Consider the following 17,510-nt stretch of genomic DNA (forward strand, 5'->3'; position numbering starts at 1 on the left):
AAGTTTTTCTTCTTTATCTAAACAGTTAAGATTGTTGAACTCCCCAGTAAGTTAACTTTAGATAAAAACAGTAAGCTTCCTTTGAAAATAGAAACATACTTCAAACTCTGTCTTTCCTTAGGATGAGTCCAGAGCTGGATTTTCATTCTTCAGGGTGGTACAGCTCTCTTCCTTTTACCATTGTCCATGTTTCACTGAATACTAATTCATAGTCACTTCTCACTTTCATACACTAAACTTCTTATTACTGTCCTTTTCTCAATATTATTACACCTCATATGAATTCAAAATGCTATGAATCAAGATATATCACAGATTCAATAGGTGCATTTTAAACCCTAACACTTTCATAAATAAAAAAAAAACCCAATCAAAAACCAAACAGAAAGCATTTTAGTTTAAAGAGGTTGATTTTTAGGAGGAGGAAAAAAGAGAAGTAAATGTAATTATTTTCAATTGCAATTGTATCTATAAATTTTCCATTACAAAGATTAGAACACACTTCATCTCAAAGTCCTTTCACTGCTTGAAAAAGTTTCACTGCTCAAAGCAGCTTGAAACACCTGTAAACCTGAAGCACTGTTAATCCTGTCTGTCTTCTAAGGGTTCAATCACTACAGAATGTAATGTAACTGTCACATCTTACTCTTATAACCTGTACTTTAAAACAATCATTTTGTCACTTACACTGTCTTGTGAATCCATTTATACACTTCAGGGTAATAAAAGATGCAAAAGGCTATTAAAAGTGTGGCCTTTAATCTTCCCAGAACGTACCAGTTGGCTTAATATAACTGATTCTCAGAGAAAAAAATAAAAGTTTTTAAATTCATCTGCTCATTAACTATGTGAGTTTCAGTGTAAGAGAGCGAAGTGGGAGGAAACAACTGACACCTCAGAGAGAAAAAAAAATAAATTAGGAAAATAGTCCAAGAAGAGCCAAAGAGTATGAAGAAGTATTTATGGACCACATGTCCATGAATTTGTTTAATCCCTTTTGGAACCAGCTAATGCCACCCTGCCCTCCGTGGAAGCTCATTCCAGAAGGTCACCAACCAACTCCATAAAGCAGCACTTGTCTTTCTTTCAGACTGATCACTGATTAACTCCAGCAAGTGCCTGATATTCCTCATTGGGGGAGATCTGGCAAACAACGGTTCTACATTCAGTTTATGCTGTCCTTTGAGATTCTGCAAACTTCAAGCATACCCTCCCCCTGCCTTCTCCTCCCCAAAGTGAAGAGTCTTTAAGCTTCTCCCTCATAAAGCAGCTGCAGGATCTCCTTGATCTGTCTACCATTCAGGTTCCAGGGAAAGAATTTGAGGAATAAAACTCCTAAGAAGTACTGTGGAATTTCCAACGTAAAATGTTTGCTGGAGCATTGATTGTTGTTTTCTACTGAAACAAGGCACCTGAGTGGGTGGAAAACAATAGCTACAAAATCGGACAGAAAAGCGCACTATTAGGATACAGAGGGACAACTACCATCAAACTTCCTTTCTGCCCAGCAGATGGCTCAATCATATGGATCATAGAAACACGGAAGATAATTTTTACAACTAGAGAGTCAGAAGCTTAAATTTCTATAGTTTCATGAAAACATTACTCATGGAAATACACGATAATTAAACCAAAATACTTATAAGATGAAGAAAACAAAGCGGTAAAAATCCAGACCCACTTTCTACATCAGAAAAATGTGCTTAATTATTATTACAACATAATATATGTTGCCTGGAATATGTTTGAATAGTTTCTGTTTCGCTTTCATGCAATGCTTCTGTGACATTCCATGACAGAGAAGAAGACATTGCCTTCCTGGGAGGGAAACACTTTGAGAAGGTTGTTACAGTACTCTCCCACTGTCTAAAGGGAACAGGAAACACAGGAGAGGCTCCAGCTTCCTTTGCTTCAATACCCATACACAAACCAGGCAAATTCGGCCTCTTATATCATGTTTTGGAGAAATCCTAAATTGGTCTTACTAACCTTCAACAGCAGGTGACAATCTGTTTTGGAAGGAAGCTATGACTTTAGCAAGATAAAAATGAAGAAAAGAAATGGTACACTTTATTCCCATGAAATCTCAAATATCATGAATCTTATGAAACAAAATCAAAGTATCGTATCATTTATTCGGAGCATAGAAGACTCTTAAGTGAATAGAAACCTGGTGATACTCATACATCTTTAAATAAGAGAAGCGCTTTGCCAAGCAAACAGTTCGCTCATTCTATTCTCACAGAGAGAAACATTTTATTGCTTTGTGCCTCTCCATTGTTTACAAAAGAAAAACATCTCTCCATTTTAGTCAAGAAAGCTTCTGTTCCAGAGAACAAAGCCTTCATTTGGGTTTCTCTAATCTTTATGGTGTTTGCAAGTTGGTGTCAAAAATGTTAGTCAAGGCATGCTGTGTTACAGGTCTGTGGGGCAGAAGCAGTCACAAGAGACTTTCCACCCAAGTTAGAAGGAGACCACATTACCATTCTAACTACTTCCTATGGAAGTCACAGTTGTATCAACATCCTGCTGTTTTGTTTGTATTTAACTTGGGATATGACTCTCTACACACTCAGCATGAATCCTACAATTAAATGGAAGCAGTCCACAGGTTACTAAAAACCAGTCTAGTGTTCTACATTCAAATTGTACAATTTTTGAGACAATCAACTTGCTATCCATTCACCAAACATGTTTATAGTATACCCTGCTACCGTTGATACACATCAAAATAAGCCCTCTAATAAAATTACAAAAAATTGTAAACTGCTTTCTGAATATTATTTTTTCTCCACAGCTATTTATGTACTGGTTTATTATTTAACGTACTGAGTAAAGATCTATTAAAGAAGTCACAGAGTATTTATCATAGCATTCTCAAAATATAGGCTGTATTAGAACTGACAAACTAGAAAAAACTGTTTAAAATGATCTTACTTTCCAAATAATACTTTATCAATAGTATGATAGTAGAGGAAGAAACTATGGGTGGCAGAACCTCTTGGGGTGCAGTAATTAGGACGTAAATAAAGGAAAGCATCTTGAGTTCCTCTCCCCTTCCCTTCCTAAATGTCAGTCTGAGATGGTGGTGGGTGAAAATAGTAATAGGAGAATGTAAAGCAGGGACATGAGCTGAATTTTCCAGGTCCTGGAAGCATGTCTGGATTCTCTGGACATCCAGTAGCCCTTGTCTGAGATGCAGCTCCTGCTGAGCTGCTATACAGATGTGAAATCACCAACTTCTACTCCAGTAAAATTTATAGATGGAAAAAAGGGTTATGCCTGCAGAAAACCAGATGAGTGGTAAACTTCCTTATACTTCTGCCACAAGTACTTCCATAAACCACTTTGACTTCGTTACAAACTCTAACTGTGACTCTTGTTTCACATCTTACAGAGTCTTCCCCTTAGGCTGCGATCCACGACTTCAAGAATCCACTCAAAGTCCCTCTCCGTCCCTTCAATATCTTCAAAAGTACATTATGAAACCAAGCTTGAATGTCCTGCACTAGAAGGAAGGAGGGGACAAGTCAAACAACGTGGCAGACAAACGGACAAGACGCACGCTCTTTCCTGCAACACGACTAGCTTCCTGCCTTACTCTGTGAAGCTGCTCACACTCTGTTGAACTAAGGAGATGCAGACTATGGTCTTGCACCCGAGACTGGCATCTAGTGGTAAATACAAGTGTCCTCTCCATGTCTGGCACAGCAACCGAACCACCAGCTCCGAAGGTAAAAGCACGGTATGCGTTCAGCACTTCTGCGATGAGTGGCAGGTTTGGCGACTGAATGCTTGGTGGATAAAAAACATTGTATCCCCCTTCTTCCCACAAATATTTCATCCTTGACTACACACAGGTGCTGACAAATGAATAAAATAAACATACTGAAAGTCAGTGATAAGCAATTTAATCATTTATTATGTCCAGTGAAAAAAATGGTGGACATTCTTAAACAAAGGAAGGGATGTTTAATTCTATACTGTCACTGAAAGAAAATGTACTGCAAAATCTGATTTAAAAATAAACTTCATTTTGGACAGCACAGCAATATTCTATTTTTGTTATTGAATGAAAGGACAAGTAGCTGGTTATTTTATTAGGAGATCTTTAAAGCTTTGTTACTGAAGCAATCTGATTTATTCCACATAAGGGAAAATACATATTCTTCTGGAAGTTTGTAGTGAATTTCAGGGCAAAGTCACTTCCAACAAAACTGATTTAGTAATACCCACAGGTGATGGCATGAACTCTAGCAAAGTCAAGGAAATTACCTTTCAAACTCTTGGCAAGAATTTCATTCAGGATAATCCGAAAGTTCAGAGCACTGAGTGTACAGAGTTGACCACTAACGGGAACGCAGAGTAAGTAGCAGCTGGATCTCAAAAATTAGGAATTTACAGATCTTCAAGTCAAAACATGAATTTCAGTCTTTTGGAGGATTAATCCTATTGTCACTGACTACTAAGTGCATTGTTTGTCAAGTGTAACCGAATCTCTGGAAGATCATCAAATTAATGCAAAATCACAAGGAAATAATGTTTTATTATTATTTTTAAACATATTTCTAAGTATAGTAAACACCACAGAAACTTAATTTAAGGGCTTTTAACCAAGAACTCCCCCAGTTTTGAAACAAAGTTTTGGCTGTTTGGGGATGATCAAGTTTTGTTTTGTTTTCTTTTGTTTTTATCTTCAGTGGTTGCAGCTTAAAGATTACATAAAATGTAATAAAATTTTTAATCTCTTTTCCCTCACGTGCCATTAGACTTTCTTTTATGACTGTTGGCTTTCCAGGTCAAACTTCATATCTTTCAAGGGGAAAATAATATTGACCATTTCTAAAAAGATGATCTATGCCATAGAGTAAAATCCACTTTCCACAAGGGCAGGCATTTATTTCACCTACACATATAGAGCAATTTTATTGCTATAAAAATACTGATTTATCTATCCATACAGCTATCTAACTTTGTTACAAGCAGGTTTACGACTTTTGGAAGGAACCTCAGATAGGAAAGGACATCTGCATGAAAGCATTGCAGATGCTTTGTGGTCATGAAAGTATGTTCCACAAATATGGCATTTCGGAAACATCTGGAAAAAAACCCACCACATCACAGCACAAAATCTTCTCCTACCCTCAAGCTCTTCATATTACAAAACTGATAAGCTTTTCTAAGAGCAAACCCTGTGAAGTTCTCTGTAGGCTGTGCTCCTTCTTGTGGACTGTCAGAAAACAAAAGCCTGGAAAATAGTCTTAATATATATTTCTAACTACCAATTTTTAAGTTCAGGACAAGTGAAATATTTTTAAGCATAATAAATAATTTTTTTTATAAAACATTAACGTCTTCTGTCAAACTATGCAATACAGAATGTTTTAATCTATCACTTATTAAGAAAAATAAGTACATTGATATTGGGTTTTATGCTCAGAGATATATAGAGCACAAAGCATTAAGACAATTAGGCAAAATGATGGATTTGAACACATGCTGCCTTTTACTGTTAACATGTATGTGTAACTTCCCATAATGTCAGTATGAGTTATGTGTGCACTGCTAAAATAATATGACCATAACAAAAATATTTCCTCCAGAACTAATATAGTAATATTTTTAATAGACATTTGAGAAAAAAAAAATCACGTATTTAGAAAGTAACATGCAAATGCAAATTCTTCTCCAAACTTAACATTTGGAATTCTTTCAAATAAATCTTTTGGTTGGGGTTTTTTCCCCACATCTTGTCACGAAGCTAAGAATAACTTGGTGTTTACCTCCTTCCATCAAACTACCTTTCATTTTATAGGTACTTATCTAGTTTTCAGTTCAAAAATACCAATCGGATAACAAATAATATTCAGCTGCTATCCATTTTTATTCTAAACTTCCTTAAATGTGGATGTATATGGGAAGATGTAATGACAACTGAAGAAGTTATGTAAACTGACAATGGATTGTAGCCAGTAAGTTAAGAAGGATCTTGGCAATGTCAGCCAGATGGGCCTAGAATGCAGAGTTATGTTTGGAACTTGAACATAATATAAGCATAGGAAATCATCATGAATGTTCTTAAACACACAGTTCATGCCTATTTAACTGGAAGGTAGCAGCCAAAAACTGTAATGACTCAATATTAAAATCAAAAAATGCTAACTAGAACTTAGAGTCAATGCTGCCGATTAATAAATTATCTTAAAATGCCAGAGAGAAAACACTCTATTTTAGTATATTACTGCAACACAGAATAATCATTATTCTGCCAGTGGATGCCTGGGTCTTATCCAGCTTCTACAACCTGTTTTTGAGAATATCTTATTCATAAGAAAATGTAGTGCCACATTTAGTAATGCAGCAGTTTCATCACACACTTATTTCAGTAAGCAATTTCAAAAATTAAACTACCGTAATGAGAAATCTGCATTATTTATAAGACAGTAATACATGTGTATCTATTAATTTATGCCATTTAGTATAGCTTATGCACATAGCCATCATACAGCCCTTCCCATACACGGAACTGAAAAAGAATGAACAGCTATGGTCATTTTTGCTTCTTTGATTTAGTACTGATGTAAAAGAGGCCCTATAAAGAAAAAAAAAGTAAATATAATCACATGGATATTTGTCATTATAGTATTTATTTTCTCTGTTTAGTTATGTTATGCTCTGATTCTATATATTTTGCTTTGTTCATTAGCTCTATTTCCTATCCCTTAGACCAGTAAAACCATCTTGACATCTGGTAGTCATATATCATTTCTTTCCATCTCACCACAAGCAGCAGCAGTTCTCTCTGATTCCATCTCCAACGTGAACTCAGCTTTGTAACACATTTCATAGAAACTACGGTTAGGCTCGAGCTAAAACCAGAAAGAGAACGTACGCTTTTTAATGAAAGTGAGTTCCAATTCTAAGTTATTAGCTGAATCATAGATGTCAGGGGGAGTGATTTCTATACGCATCACAGCATCAGATCTTTACAGGTACCAGCACAGGATCGGGTAGCCGGGAAAGCTGCCCAGCAGAGAAGTAGGCAACCCTCCGTGGCCTAAGAAGAAAGAAGTACGCACTATAATTACTTGGATTTTAGTACTACAGATTAGAAGTGTTTTGTTATTAATTTAGAATTTCAAATGAGTTTTAGGTCAGTTCAGGATTAAAAATACAACCAATTGTTTCTCTTGTTGCTAGGAAAAAGGTAATGGTAGAAAAAGTCTACATATTTCCACAGCGAGCAGTAGCAATTAAGAAATCAAAGCGGAAAATAAAAGAAAAGTAAGAAAGAAGGGTTTACAACAGAAACCGTACTAATGACTATTCAAAGAAATACATTGAATGAGAATTGTTTAATTAGATTAATTTTTAGATGCTAAGTTTACATTTTCTTCTAATTTTACTATTTTACTTCTAAAATTGATACTGTAAAAACACACTATGCGTCTATATCTCATTTTACATTCCGAACTATTTCTAACTTAGACCTTTTACACCAGCTCCTTCACCACCGCTCAGCCCTTTACTCATAAAATAGAACGGTTTTTATCAGAATAAAAGTCAAACTTCACCAGGTTTTGCCAGCCTCACCTCCCAGAGTAAAGATACAAGCCTTGCACAGTTCACAAGGTTCTCCATACCCAAACAAAAAAGTCACAACAGAATTAAAGCTACTGCTTTTTTTGCCCCCCATGTTGCTTAATAATTGAAAATTATAATTCAAATCTAAAAAAAATCTTACTATTAGGATGAAAAACAAGCAAGCGCTCAAAGAAACAGACCAAAATGCTATACAGAAAACAGGCGACTGCATGAAATATACTGGCACTGAGCATCCAAGTTACAGATTAATTAATATGTACATATAGAAAAAAGATATTTACTATAGAATATATCACATGATACTGTAATTCATATGTGTTCCCATTTTTCTGTATAGATACAGACCTCACTGAAGTGAAAAGCAGAAGTTCTTTGAATTTCACTGGAAACATTCATGCTTACACTACAGTATGTCTGCAACTGTATTACGTGGCAGCCATTCTTAAAACTACTTTTATGAAACTCTAGTAAGTGTGCCTCCATTTTCACTTTTTCTTATTTGCAACAACATCATTACAGTCTTCTTTTCCGATTCTTTACCTCCCTTTAAAATGTAAGAACATCTACAACAACTTAGGTGAAGTTATATATGGTTTACGTGTTTGGGCTTTTTTTTCCCTTCCTCAATAAAACAGTTTCAAAATTACAACTGTGAATTTTCTTTGCTGAATGTCAACTACACACTTTGCAGTCTACTCACATCAGAGTAAGTTCACTTTTTTTTGCCAATCTTAAAGACAATTCAGAGCTTTAATATCCTATGACTACAGATATTTATTTTTATTGTGGGCAGGAAGTCAGATTTAAATTATAGGTCTAGCTTTCTTTTTCAGTTCTGTACACAAATTCATAGCGATAAAGTGTATGCAAATAGGGGTTTGTAGGTTTTTTTAACCAATTCAATGCAATAAACTTTGCACCATCCGTATAAAGTTAATAACCCCTTTTCCTTTAATTTGACACTAACAAACTCAAACATAGAATTCCCATTGAAAGATGGGACTCGAGACCCTCAGTCACTTATTAAATTTATACTGTGCTGATAGGGACTCGCGTCACTTACTGAGTACTTCTAAAATGAAGACAACTGCATTCCCGTATTTTAAAAGCAATGTAACAGTCTTACAAACATTACAAGTTCCTAGATTCAGACATATATGTATATATATTATATTATATATATAAACTAAAAAAAACCACTTACAGAAAAACACCTTATCTTATGGCAAGAAGGTAGGAATTCCAATTTTTTTACAAATTAATGTACTTACTTCATTTCTAGAATTTCTTCAAGCTGTTTTCTTCGCTCTATTCTCAGGTTAGCCAGATGTGCTTCTTTTTCAGCCAAAGACTGCTGTGTTGAGGCAAGACGGGCTTTGGTAGAATCTAATTCTTGTCTAGTCTTGTCCAGTGCGTTCATCAACTCTTCTACCTAAAAGATAGAACTTTTTAAGCTCCATATTCTTTACAATAGATAAAACTTAAATCTATATAAATTCTACAAAAAAAACCCCACACACACAAAAGGAATTATTTTAACTAAATGGCTGTTCAAATCCATTGCTATCTTAATTGTTGTAAAAAAGTGGTCTTTAAATAACAAAAAAATCTTCATGTTTCCAAGAATGCATAGAGGAATAAGCAACATTTATACAAAATAGCACTAACGCAGGTGATCCGAAACCTATTTAGCCCAGGCCACTGACACAAATAGTCTCTGGTAACCAGGACACCGGTATGATTTCCTACTCTTCAAATGATACAGTTTACATTAAGAGCTATAAGCAAACAGATTTATTTTGACTTTATGAGATATAAGGATTTAAATAATGAACATCCTATTTCCTGTATTTCCTTTCTCACCTCCTTCATCCAAATACTAACATTTTATAAATTAGCCAACACTTCAGGATAAATAAAATGAAATGGGAGACAGGCTATATTCCAGTTGTTCACACTACGCAAGTCACACTGTTCACTTTTGCTGGTGTATAAAAAGTCTGACAATATTCCACTTCCGTCGAACAATCAATACGTCTAAAGAGAATAGATGATTTCTCCCACATTTGTGCTTAATTGTTGTTTGTTGTTATCTAAATCCTACTAGTATGCAATTAACGTATGCAGGAGTGCTTTCCTCTCCAAAGCACTGGTATGGTCCTGCCTTACAGTTTCTTTTCTGTTTTTCCATTCTCTGGATATTGAACTGAGCCCCTATTGAAATATCAGTTCAATAATGACCAAGTAACAGCATATTTATCTTATCATTGGACAAAGGATCAAAATAAAGCTTGTTTTCATGACCATATTTGTTACCTGTAATATCTCATCCAACCGTTCTCTTCCCAGACCTTCTACCTTAACCGTTACGCATGCTTAAGACCTTCATTTACTCGCAAATACAGAAATGTCTCTCAAAGTACTTGTCCTTGATCAGTAACGTATTCTAAAACTGAAACAGCGTTTTAAACACCTCCACGTGCTGCAGTTGGGGCAGGCATCGTCACCGTATCCCCAACGCTGACGTTTTGGCGATGCTCCTGTCGCATCTCTGCCTGGCAGAGACACCACTTGGAAAGCTGAGCTCAACATCAGCATCCCCCGCGGCTGCTGGGGGGCAGCCCCCGACCCCCCGACCCAGCCTGGCCAGACAGTGCCTCCAAAGCCTGCTCTTTTTTCCACACTGTATCTCTTAGTCTAGCTACTTCACAGACTTTGCCATTTTAGAGACCAGCTAAAGAATTAATAAGAATCAGTGTTTTGAAAGATTTTACTCTAAGAACCCTAATTGAATACAAAGTTCTTTGCTAGGCAGTGCTCTATGCTCTGAATACATGATTAAATGGGTTTTCTTCCCCTTTGCCAGACAACGGCCTCATTTTATCCTTTGCACTTTCTAATAAAAGCCATTATTTGTTTTTTCACACTCTCAGAAAGCCTAACTGATCTCAGCACTTCAGGGCTATTATTAAAATCAGTATTAGAATTAAGTTCACATTTCAGAATGGCAGGCAACCAGCAAACTAAACTATGATAATTCTTTCTCACTTTTGAGTCTACTTTAAATTAACACTTTCTACTTTTTCTGCAGCTTAACATTTTCAAGTCCAGTCAGCAGTGTTTCACACCAAGGTAAGAAAAAGAAATTAATGTGGCTGAAATATCCATCTGCATTACCAGATTCTGCAAATTTAAGAAGGTTAGAGTTCAAATGAATGACAGTTTATTAAAAATGCCCTGGAGCATTCTTAATTCCAGATTGGATTCGGCTCAGCACAACTCATGTTAACATAATACTGTTCCAGTTTGTGGGAATAAGGTGGGGGAGGGACAATTGCGTGTTTTCTCAGTTCAAGTATAACATATTTCTGCAGGATGACGAAGAGCTGGCAACTTTCCAGCAATCAAGGTTAGTATTACGAGTATTACTGTCTTTAAAGGGCTGGCACTTTATTTTAGCAACTATATTAGTGATATATAGAAGAGTTTACTTCCCCAACTGAATTTTTCAAGTATCAGTAGCTACACAAAACCTCCACACCTACTTTAATTTAAAACTTAATCTTGTGTTATTACACACAGACCATTTATGAATTTCATATGGTAAAATAAAATAAAGGAATTCTGCTATTTATATATAGACCCTTCATTTTTCTTTAATCATTATAGATAACTGAAAAAAAAAGGTTTAACATACTATTACATTCAAACGGTACAAGTGTATGTGAGCTGTGTTATAATAAGAAGTCAGTCAGTATAGAAATACACACATTTGTTTTTAAAGGTACTTTCGTTTTTTTCCATTTGCTAAGGAAATGCTTTTTTTTTTTGCCACATTACACACTCTATTAATTTCATTTATCTCCGGTTCTGTGAAGACTAATTTAATAAAATCTATACTTAGGGGTTTTCCCCACCATTAAGATTGCAAAAAAGGAAAGACTATATTCCTTAAAGTTTCTCTTTGTGGCTTTCCTACAAACTTACTCTACCACCAGACTAAAAGGACACAGATAACACATTCACAGAGATGGGAAAACAGATAAAAGCCTGGAATCGTACACACAAACATCCACTTACCAGCTCTTCTGACTCACAGGCTGAAGGCTTCAGCTTTTTTTCACTAATGGATTGCCTATGCCTCACATAGTGAAGGATGAGTGCCAGGCATCCCAGGATGCTGTACCAGTGGCTGTTGGCCGTGCAGAGAACCACTCTATCTCATGACTAATTCAATTACACACTTACAGGAGGTCTAACAAAAGTCATGTGGACCCACTGCTCTTAAAATTGCCCACACTCTCCTGCAATATGGTTTGTTAATACCTTGTTTCTTTCCATTTCCGATGGGAATTTCTCCAGCGCGCAACTGCCTGAACAGTCTCGTTACAAAGGTGTTTTTCACAAACGCAAGCAGACGTAGCAGAGTCGTACTGAACTTCGAAAGACAGAAGCAAACTCTTTGTCACCTTTCCCTCCACTCTCTTTCCCATTCCATTTGTCATCCATAGCAAAATTCCTCACCTCTGATCTTCAGTCACAGGTTTTAAACCCAGGAAACAGGTTTAACAAACCCGGTATAGTCATGGTGTCTGACATTCCTGAACCTTTCCAAATAAAGAAATTGGACACATGTTGTCTCTCACAATTTTGCACACTGACAGAGAAGAAAAGAGTAACTATATTCTAGAAGGTATATAAGCTTTAAAATAAACATCATAAGTGAAGGATTTGACAGAAACTTAAGTAGAACATTCATAGAATTCAGGATAATAGTTCATTTTCAGCTTGGAGTTGTTGGGTTTTTTAATCCTAATAGACTGGGCAAGCAGGGGCCCAACGATATCGACCATCAATGCAGTGGTAGTACATCACAAATTACCAGAAGCAGTGAAATTGCCATCTCCATAGGAACACAACAGCACAATTATCAGATGCAGTGCCACGCTGCAGAACCTGAAATCGGAAACCTTATTGAGATTACTTTACTATATAAAGTAGGATGTAAAGTATTTTAATCCTCTTGATAAGCGCTATGTTAATAACACATAAGGTTTAGTTTTATTCAGATAAAGATGAGAGGCAGCACAGATACAGTGCATATTTCCCATCTGGATTTGTAGGGATCACAGTCACGGAGAGAAGATCGTTTTCCTTAGTACTTCCTTGCTGGCTGTCCCATGGTGGCTACCAGTCAAGTTAATTTATATTAGCATGTCATTATGAGAGACATATGTCAATCTCCACACAAAAATGTAGAATTTAGATTCCTGTAGATTACAAGAAATTGATATCGAAAGTGGAAGGATTAATAATTTAACAGTCTTTATTAAGTTAACATACCATTTTGCAAGACAGTTCTGGGAACTTTAATGAAATAATTAACTTTCTTTATACTGGAAGCTAGAACTTCCATCACCTTTTATCCTAAATCTCAGTAATTCAATAAAATATACGACAACAACATAATTCTTGGATTCATTATTTGATCTTTCAATTAATACAGTGACTTAACCTATAACTGAAAAACATAATTCATTTTAGAAAATATTGGTGATAATGAGTTACATACAATAATAATGAGTTTGAAAAGCCAAATCAAAATGACAACCAAAAGTAACAACAACAAAAAATTTTTATATATACTTTATGTATTGTTTCAATTAATTCAAACTAGAATGATGGTATAAATAATGTTAACCTTGGTACACTGGAGTCACGTTTCTAGACAGATGCAAATAAAAACTATTCTCAAGCGCAAACAAAAATGATGCTTCCACTGCAGTCCCAGGAACACCGTCATGTATTTAAACACTTCACCCTGTGAAACACACCCGGGCCTTCAGTTACAGTACGCTAATGAAAACTATGTATGACAAACCAGTGTCAAAGTGACCTCTTGCAAAAGTGAAAAGAATGGGCAAAACAGCAGAATACTCCTCACAGATGCAGCTGGAATGCCACACCCCAAACAGAATCTCTTTCATTAGCAGCAAAATGGATTTATATGATGGAGTGATTAATAGCACATACTGATTTTATAACGTTGCATAAATTAGGAAAAAAAAAAAAACCCTCAGATCGTGCCAATAAAGATAAAGTATTGCAAGAATCAGTCAACAAGCATTCTTTGTCCAAAGTAAACTTCACAGTGACAAAGCCCAACTCACTGTTGGCCTCATTCAATTCTAGAAGACATCAAGACATGCTCTGTAATGGAAACAGGCCCAAACACCTGAGCAATTGTGCAATTCCAGTCCTTACACAAAAAGGTAGCATCTTTTTAATTTTTTTTTTATTTACTTTGAAAATTAATTATTTCATTGACATGTCTCATCAGTTTTTTTCTCCTTTTCCATTGAGCTTCATTTAGGCAAGTCTGTGATTGTTTTAAACAGCTGGTGTCCTCAGTTATGCTTTAACTCACACCTACTACTGTGCCAAGCTTATTACAAAAACAGCATTAAAGGTGGTTTATATTTCTGCAAATGAAAGCAGATTTAGATAGAAAATATCAACAAATTGCAGAGCTCAATCTAACTTTTCAGAAGCATAAAAAAAAAACCTTTGTAATTTAATTAGCTATGGAACATATGTTGATTTCAATAGGACACTCAATTGTCCTACAGGATATTGTATCTGGAAGAGAACTCTTATAAACTGAAAACAATTATGCTGTGTGATTTCAGTGTTGAGTCTTTTTAGATAAACCATGCAAGTAGAGCAGGGCAATTCTTTAGCTGGTGTTGAAGTACAGCGCTGTCAGACTGGCCTCTCTGGCTAATGTCAATAGCACTGCGTATAAAAGGTGACTAAAGTGTGTACAAATGTTGATCTTTGGAGAAGGCATGCCTAGAATCATACACACATCTACTATTTCATTCACCAGGTCAACTTCAGGGAGAGAGGGCAAACTGGGAGTTTTCTTGCCAAAAAGCTGATTCTTCGCACACTTGTTAGGCTACGCTGCACAAAACTTCTTTTCCGATGCTTTTAATCCCAATATATTATTAAAGTTAGAAATGCTTCTCCCTTAGAATATTTCTAAAGGCAGCAAAGTCACATGATAGGTGTAAAGTCTTACTGCGAATAGTTTATGTACCTAAGAGTTTCTGCACATCCTACAATGTACTTACATATAGTGAAATAATGAGTAAGATTTAGCGAAGTGAAAACACCAATGTAGGAAAATACTCAGTTTTATGAGCAAAATCTTAGAAAATATGGTTTCCTATCTCATTTTGACACAAGCTAAAAAATATTAATACACAGCAAGATAAATGAAGATTCCTGCAACTGGTAATGAAGTATAGCTTTAGTACTGTGACTTTTAACACAGCATTCATGTGTGCAGCCTCTCTTAATGCAGATAATCTTTCCGTTTACTTAATTCAGTGACACCGTAAAATATAAAATTATTTCTGTAATATTTTATTGGTTTGGCACACCTACAAAAGTTAACAATGGCAGGGACATGCTAGAAAACTAAAAAATTCCTATTGTATATAATGCAATATCAGCTACACAAATAACCTTAAAAGTCATGGTATGTTCATACATTAAAGAGCCAAGCTCTAGCCCTGGCACATCCATCTGCAGATCATTCTTGTCAAGAAAAAAATTAATACTAGGTATAGCAATTGGCAGTTACATCCTTACTCAAATTTATCCAGAGCCACAGTGAAGTGCACATGGAGCAGTTGACCAAGTTAATTGTTTCAGATGTGGCATGGACATAAGCAAAACAATTTTACTAATATGGGCTCTGTCTTTATAGGTCAAATAAGCTGCACTAAAACCCTAAAAATAAAGGTTTCATTTCTGCTACTTTTCTGGGGAAAAAGTTCCCTAGAAGGAAATCTTTCTCACCCCCAAAAAAATAATTAAAAACTGCTTTGGAAGGTTACTTCAGGAAGAGACCGGTCATTAGGAACAGAATTGAAGTGCTTATGAGCCTGTCCAGGATAGGTTAGTCCATAGGACATCCAGGGGAGGTCTGTGGGGGACAACAAAATGCCTAACAACTGGACTCCATTATTAACACATGATAAGCTAAGAATGATCACTCAATAGAGCAAAAATATTGACCCAGCATTTGTCAGCAGGAATGCCTCCACCAAGAAGGTTAACAATCAGCATGTCAAATTTTCCAAGAGCTAAGTAGAAATCTTGCTGAAATAGTGGCTCCCTGTTTATGAAACCATCCTTACACCCACTAGACAGCAATAAGCTTGCTGGAGAAATCAAAGATCGCAGTGCTTCCCTTCAATCAGCACACCAGAAAGAAATGCCCTGCGGGAGGATGAAGCAGTGCTGGAGGAGAACGCTGAACTGAACTCAACAAGAGACTCGGGAAATACTACCTGTGCAAAAAAAAAAAAATAAATAAATAAAAGAAGAGCCAGATGTGAGAGTGGTTGCTCAGCCCTTTGTCTGCGAGAGCAGAGCTGCCAGCACTCAGCAGAGGTCGAGAAGCAGTAACAGAGCCCATAGTGGCTCCATGATGCTGCAGGGACACTGGCTGAGGAGGAGGCTGTGCAGCTGCTAAATTGATCCTTACACGGAATTGCACGGTAAAGCTGGGAAGAGACAGAATGTGCACAATTATACACACAGAGTATGCAGAAAACTATAGGAACGGCTCGCTATATATTACAGAGATAGGAGAATAGAACTCAGGTTGGGGAGAGAACACTGAACAAGAGCAGGAAGGCAGCTCAAGAAATATCGTCCTTCGGAAACAGCAAAATTTTCCTTAATCATTATCTGAAGGAAGGAAGAAGAGGTAAAGACACTGTAACAATGGTCTTCCTCCAGGTTAGCTCCTGCAAAAATTCATCTCCATCTTCCCAAAATATAGCAGCAGTTAACAATTAACAAAAACATTAGTAGGGAAAAAACCAAAGATACTGAATTACAGAACTTGCTCTATTCCAAGCCACAAAACCACATTTTCTGACTATCACTGAAGCAAAACAAGGTTTAGTGAGGATGCCCAGAAGAAGAAAATGAGTTTTCACTTAAGCTACAATAAAACCAAAGATTTCAATTCTATAACATCAGTGTTTCAGCATTTGGCCCAAGTATAAAAATGCACAACTGTAACTCCAAGGGCCAGCACCTAGACATATTGTTTGTCTCCCCTCATGCAGTTAATGACGTACCAGCCAAACATCCATTTGGCAAGGCATCTCTACTGAGTGACAGACTTTGTTTCGCTAGACCGAAAAAGGAGAGGAGGAGGAGATTATAATACTGACATCCGCATTCACCCTATCACTACACCATTCCAAAATACTTATATTACCCCAATATCTACCAGCTGTAAGAAAATAATAGAAAAAGGGAACAGAAAATAGTGCTTAGGTCTCTGTCCTATGAATTCAATCGCTTCTGTCTCATAACTGTCCACGAATGCTCCCTCACTGTGATGCTCTGCAATTCCATTTCCTATGCCCATTCTAGTTCCTTTTGGCTTCTGAATGAATAAATATCACAGAGCTGCCTTTTCAGCAAGCTCCCAGAATTTGCTGAACCAACTCTCCCCTCTTCTACTTCTTCTTCCCAGCCCGCTGCTCTAGATCATATTGGAACACTTCTCCATGTTATTCTTGGAGCGTTTCAGTTCCAAATACTGCTCAGTAGTCACTTAACTAAAGGTCTTTGCCTTTTTATCTTCTCAGCCCAGCAATGTGACAGCTGCGATATTCTAACACATCTTCCCTACAGAAGTTAATTGATTTCCCAAATATTAGCTTGTAGTTATTGCTCAGCCCTTTCGTGGGTTATATGCTGAACAACTCGGGGAAGGCAGCTTTTCTCATTTAGTGATTGCAAGCAGTTTTTGCCATCTGCTAAAATGCAGACTGAGGAACAGCAGCTGTCAGCATTTAGATGGAGCTTTT

General features: G+C 36.4%; 1 protein-coding gene across 17 annotated transcripts in view; it reads right to left on the reverse strand.

Moving 5' to 3' along the window:
• The window catches only part of ERC2 (ELKS/RAB6-interacting/CAST family member 2), a 416,897-nt gene that overhangs the window by 192,747 nt on the left and 206,640 nt on the right, over nt 1-17,510 (reverse strand). For all 17 annotated transcript variants that reach the window (XR_008451688.1, XR_008451687.1, XR_008451686.1 and 14 more), the window contains one exon: nt 8,877-9,037. Coding sequence is in view for 1 of the 17 variants with exons in the window: in XM_054076666.1 (XP_053932641.1) it covers nt 8,877-9,037 (161 nt within the window). In the remaining 16 variants the exon portion in view is untranslated. The remainder of the gene's footprint in view (nt 1-8,876; nt 9,038-17,510) is intronic.

This window comes from Cuculus canorus, chromosome 11 (assembly GCF_017976375.1).
Source record: "Cuculus canorus isolate bCucCan1 chromosome 11, bCucCan1.pri, whole genome shotgun sequence".
Lineage (NCBI taxonomy): Eukaryota > Metazoa > Chordata > Aves > Cuculiformes > Cuculidae > Cuculus > Cuculus canorus.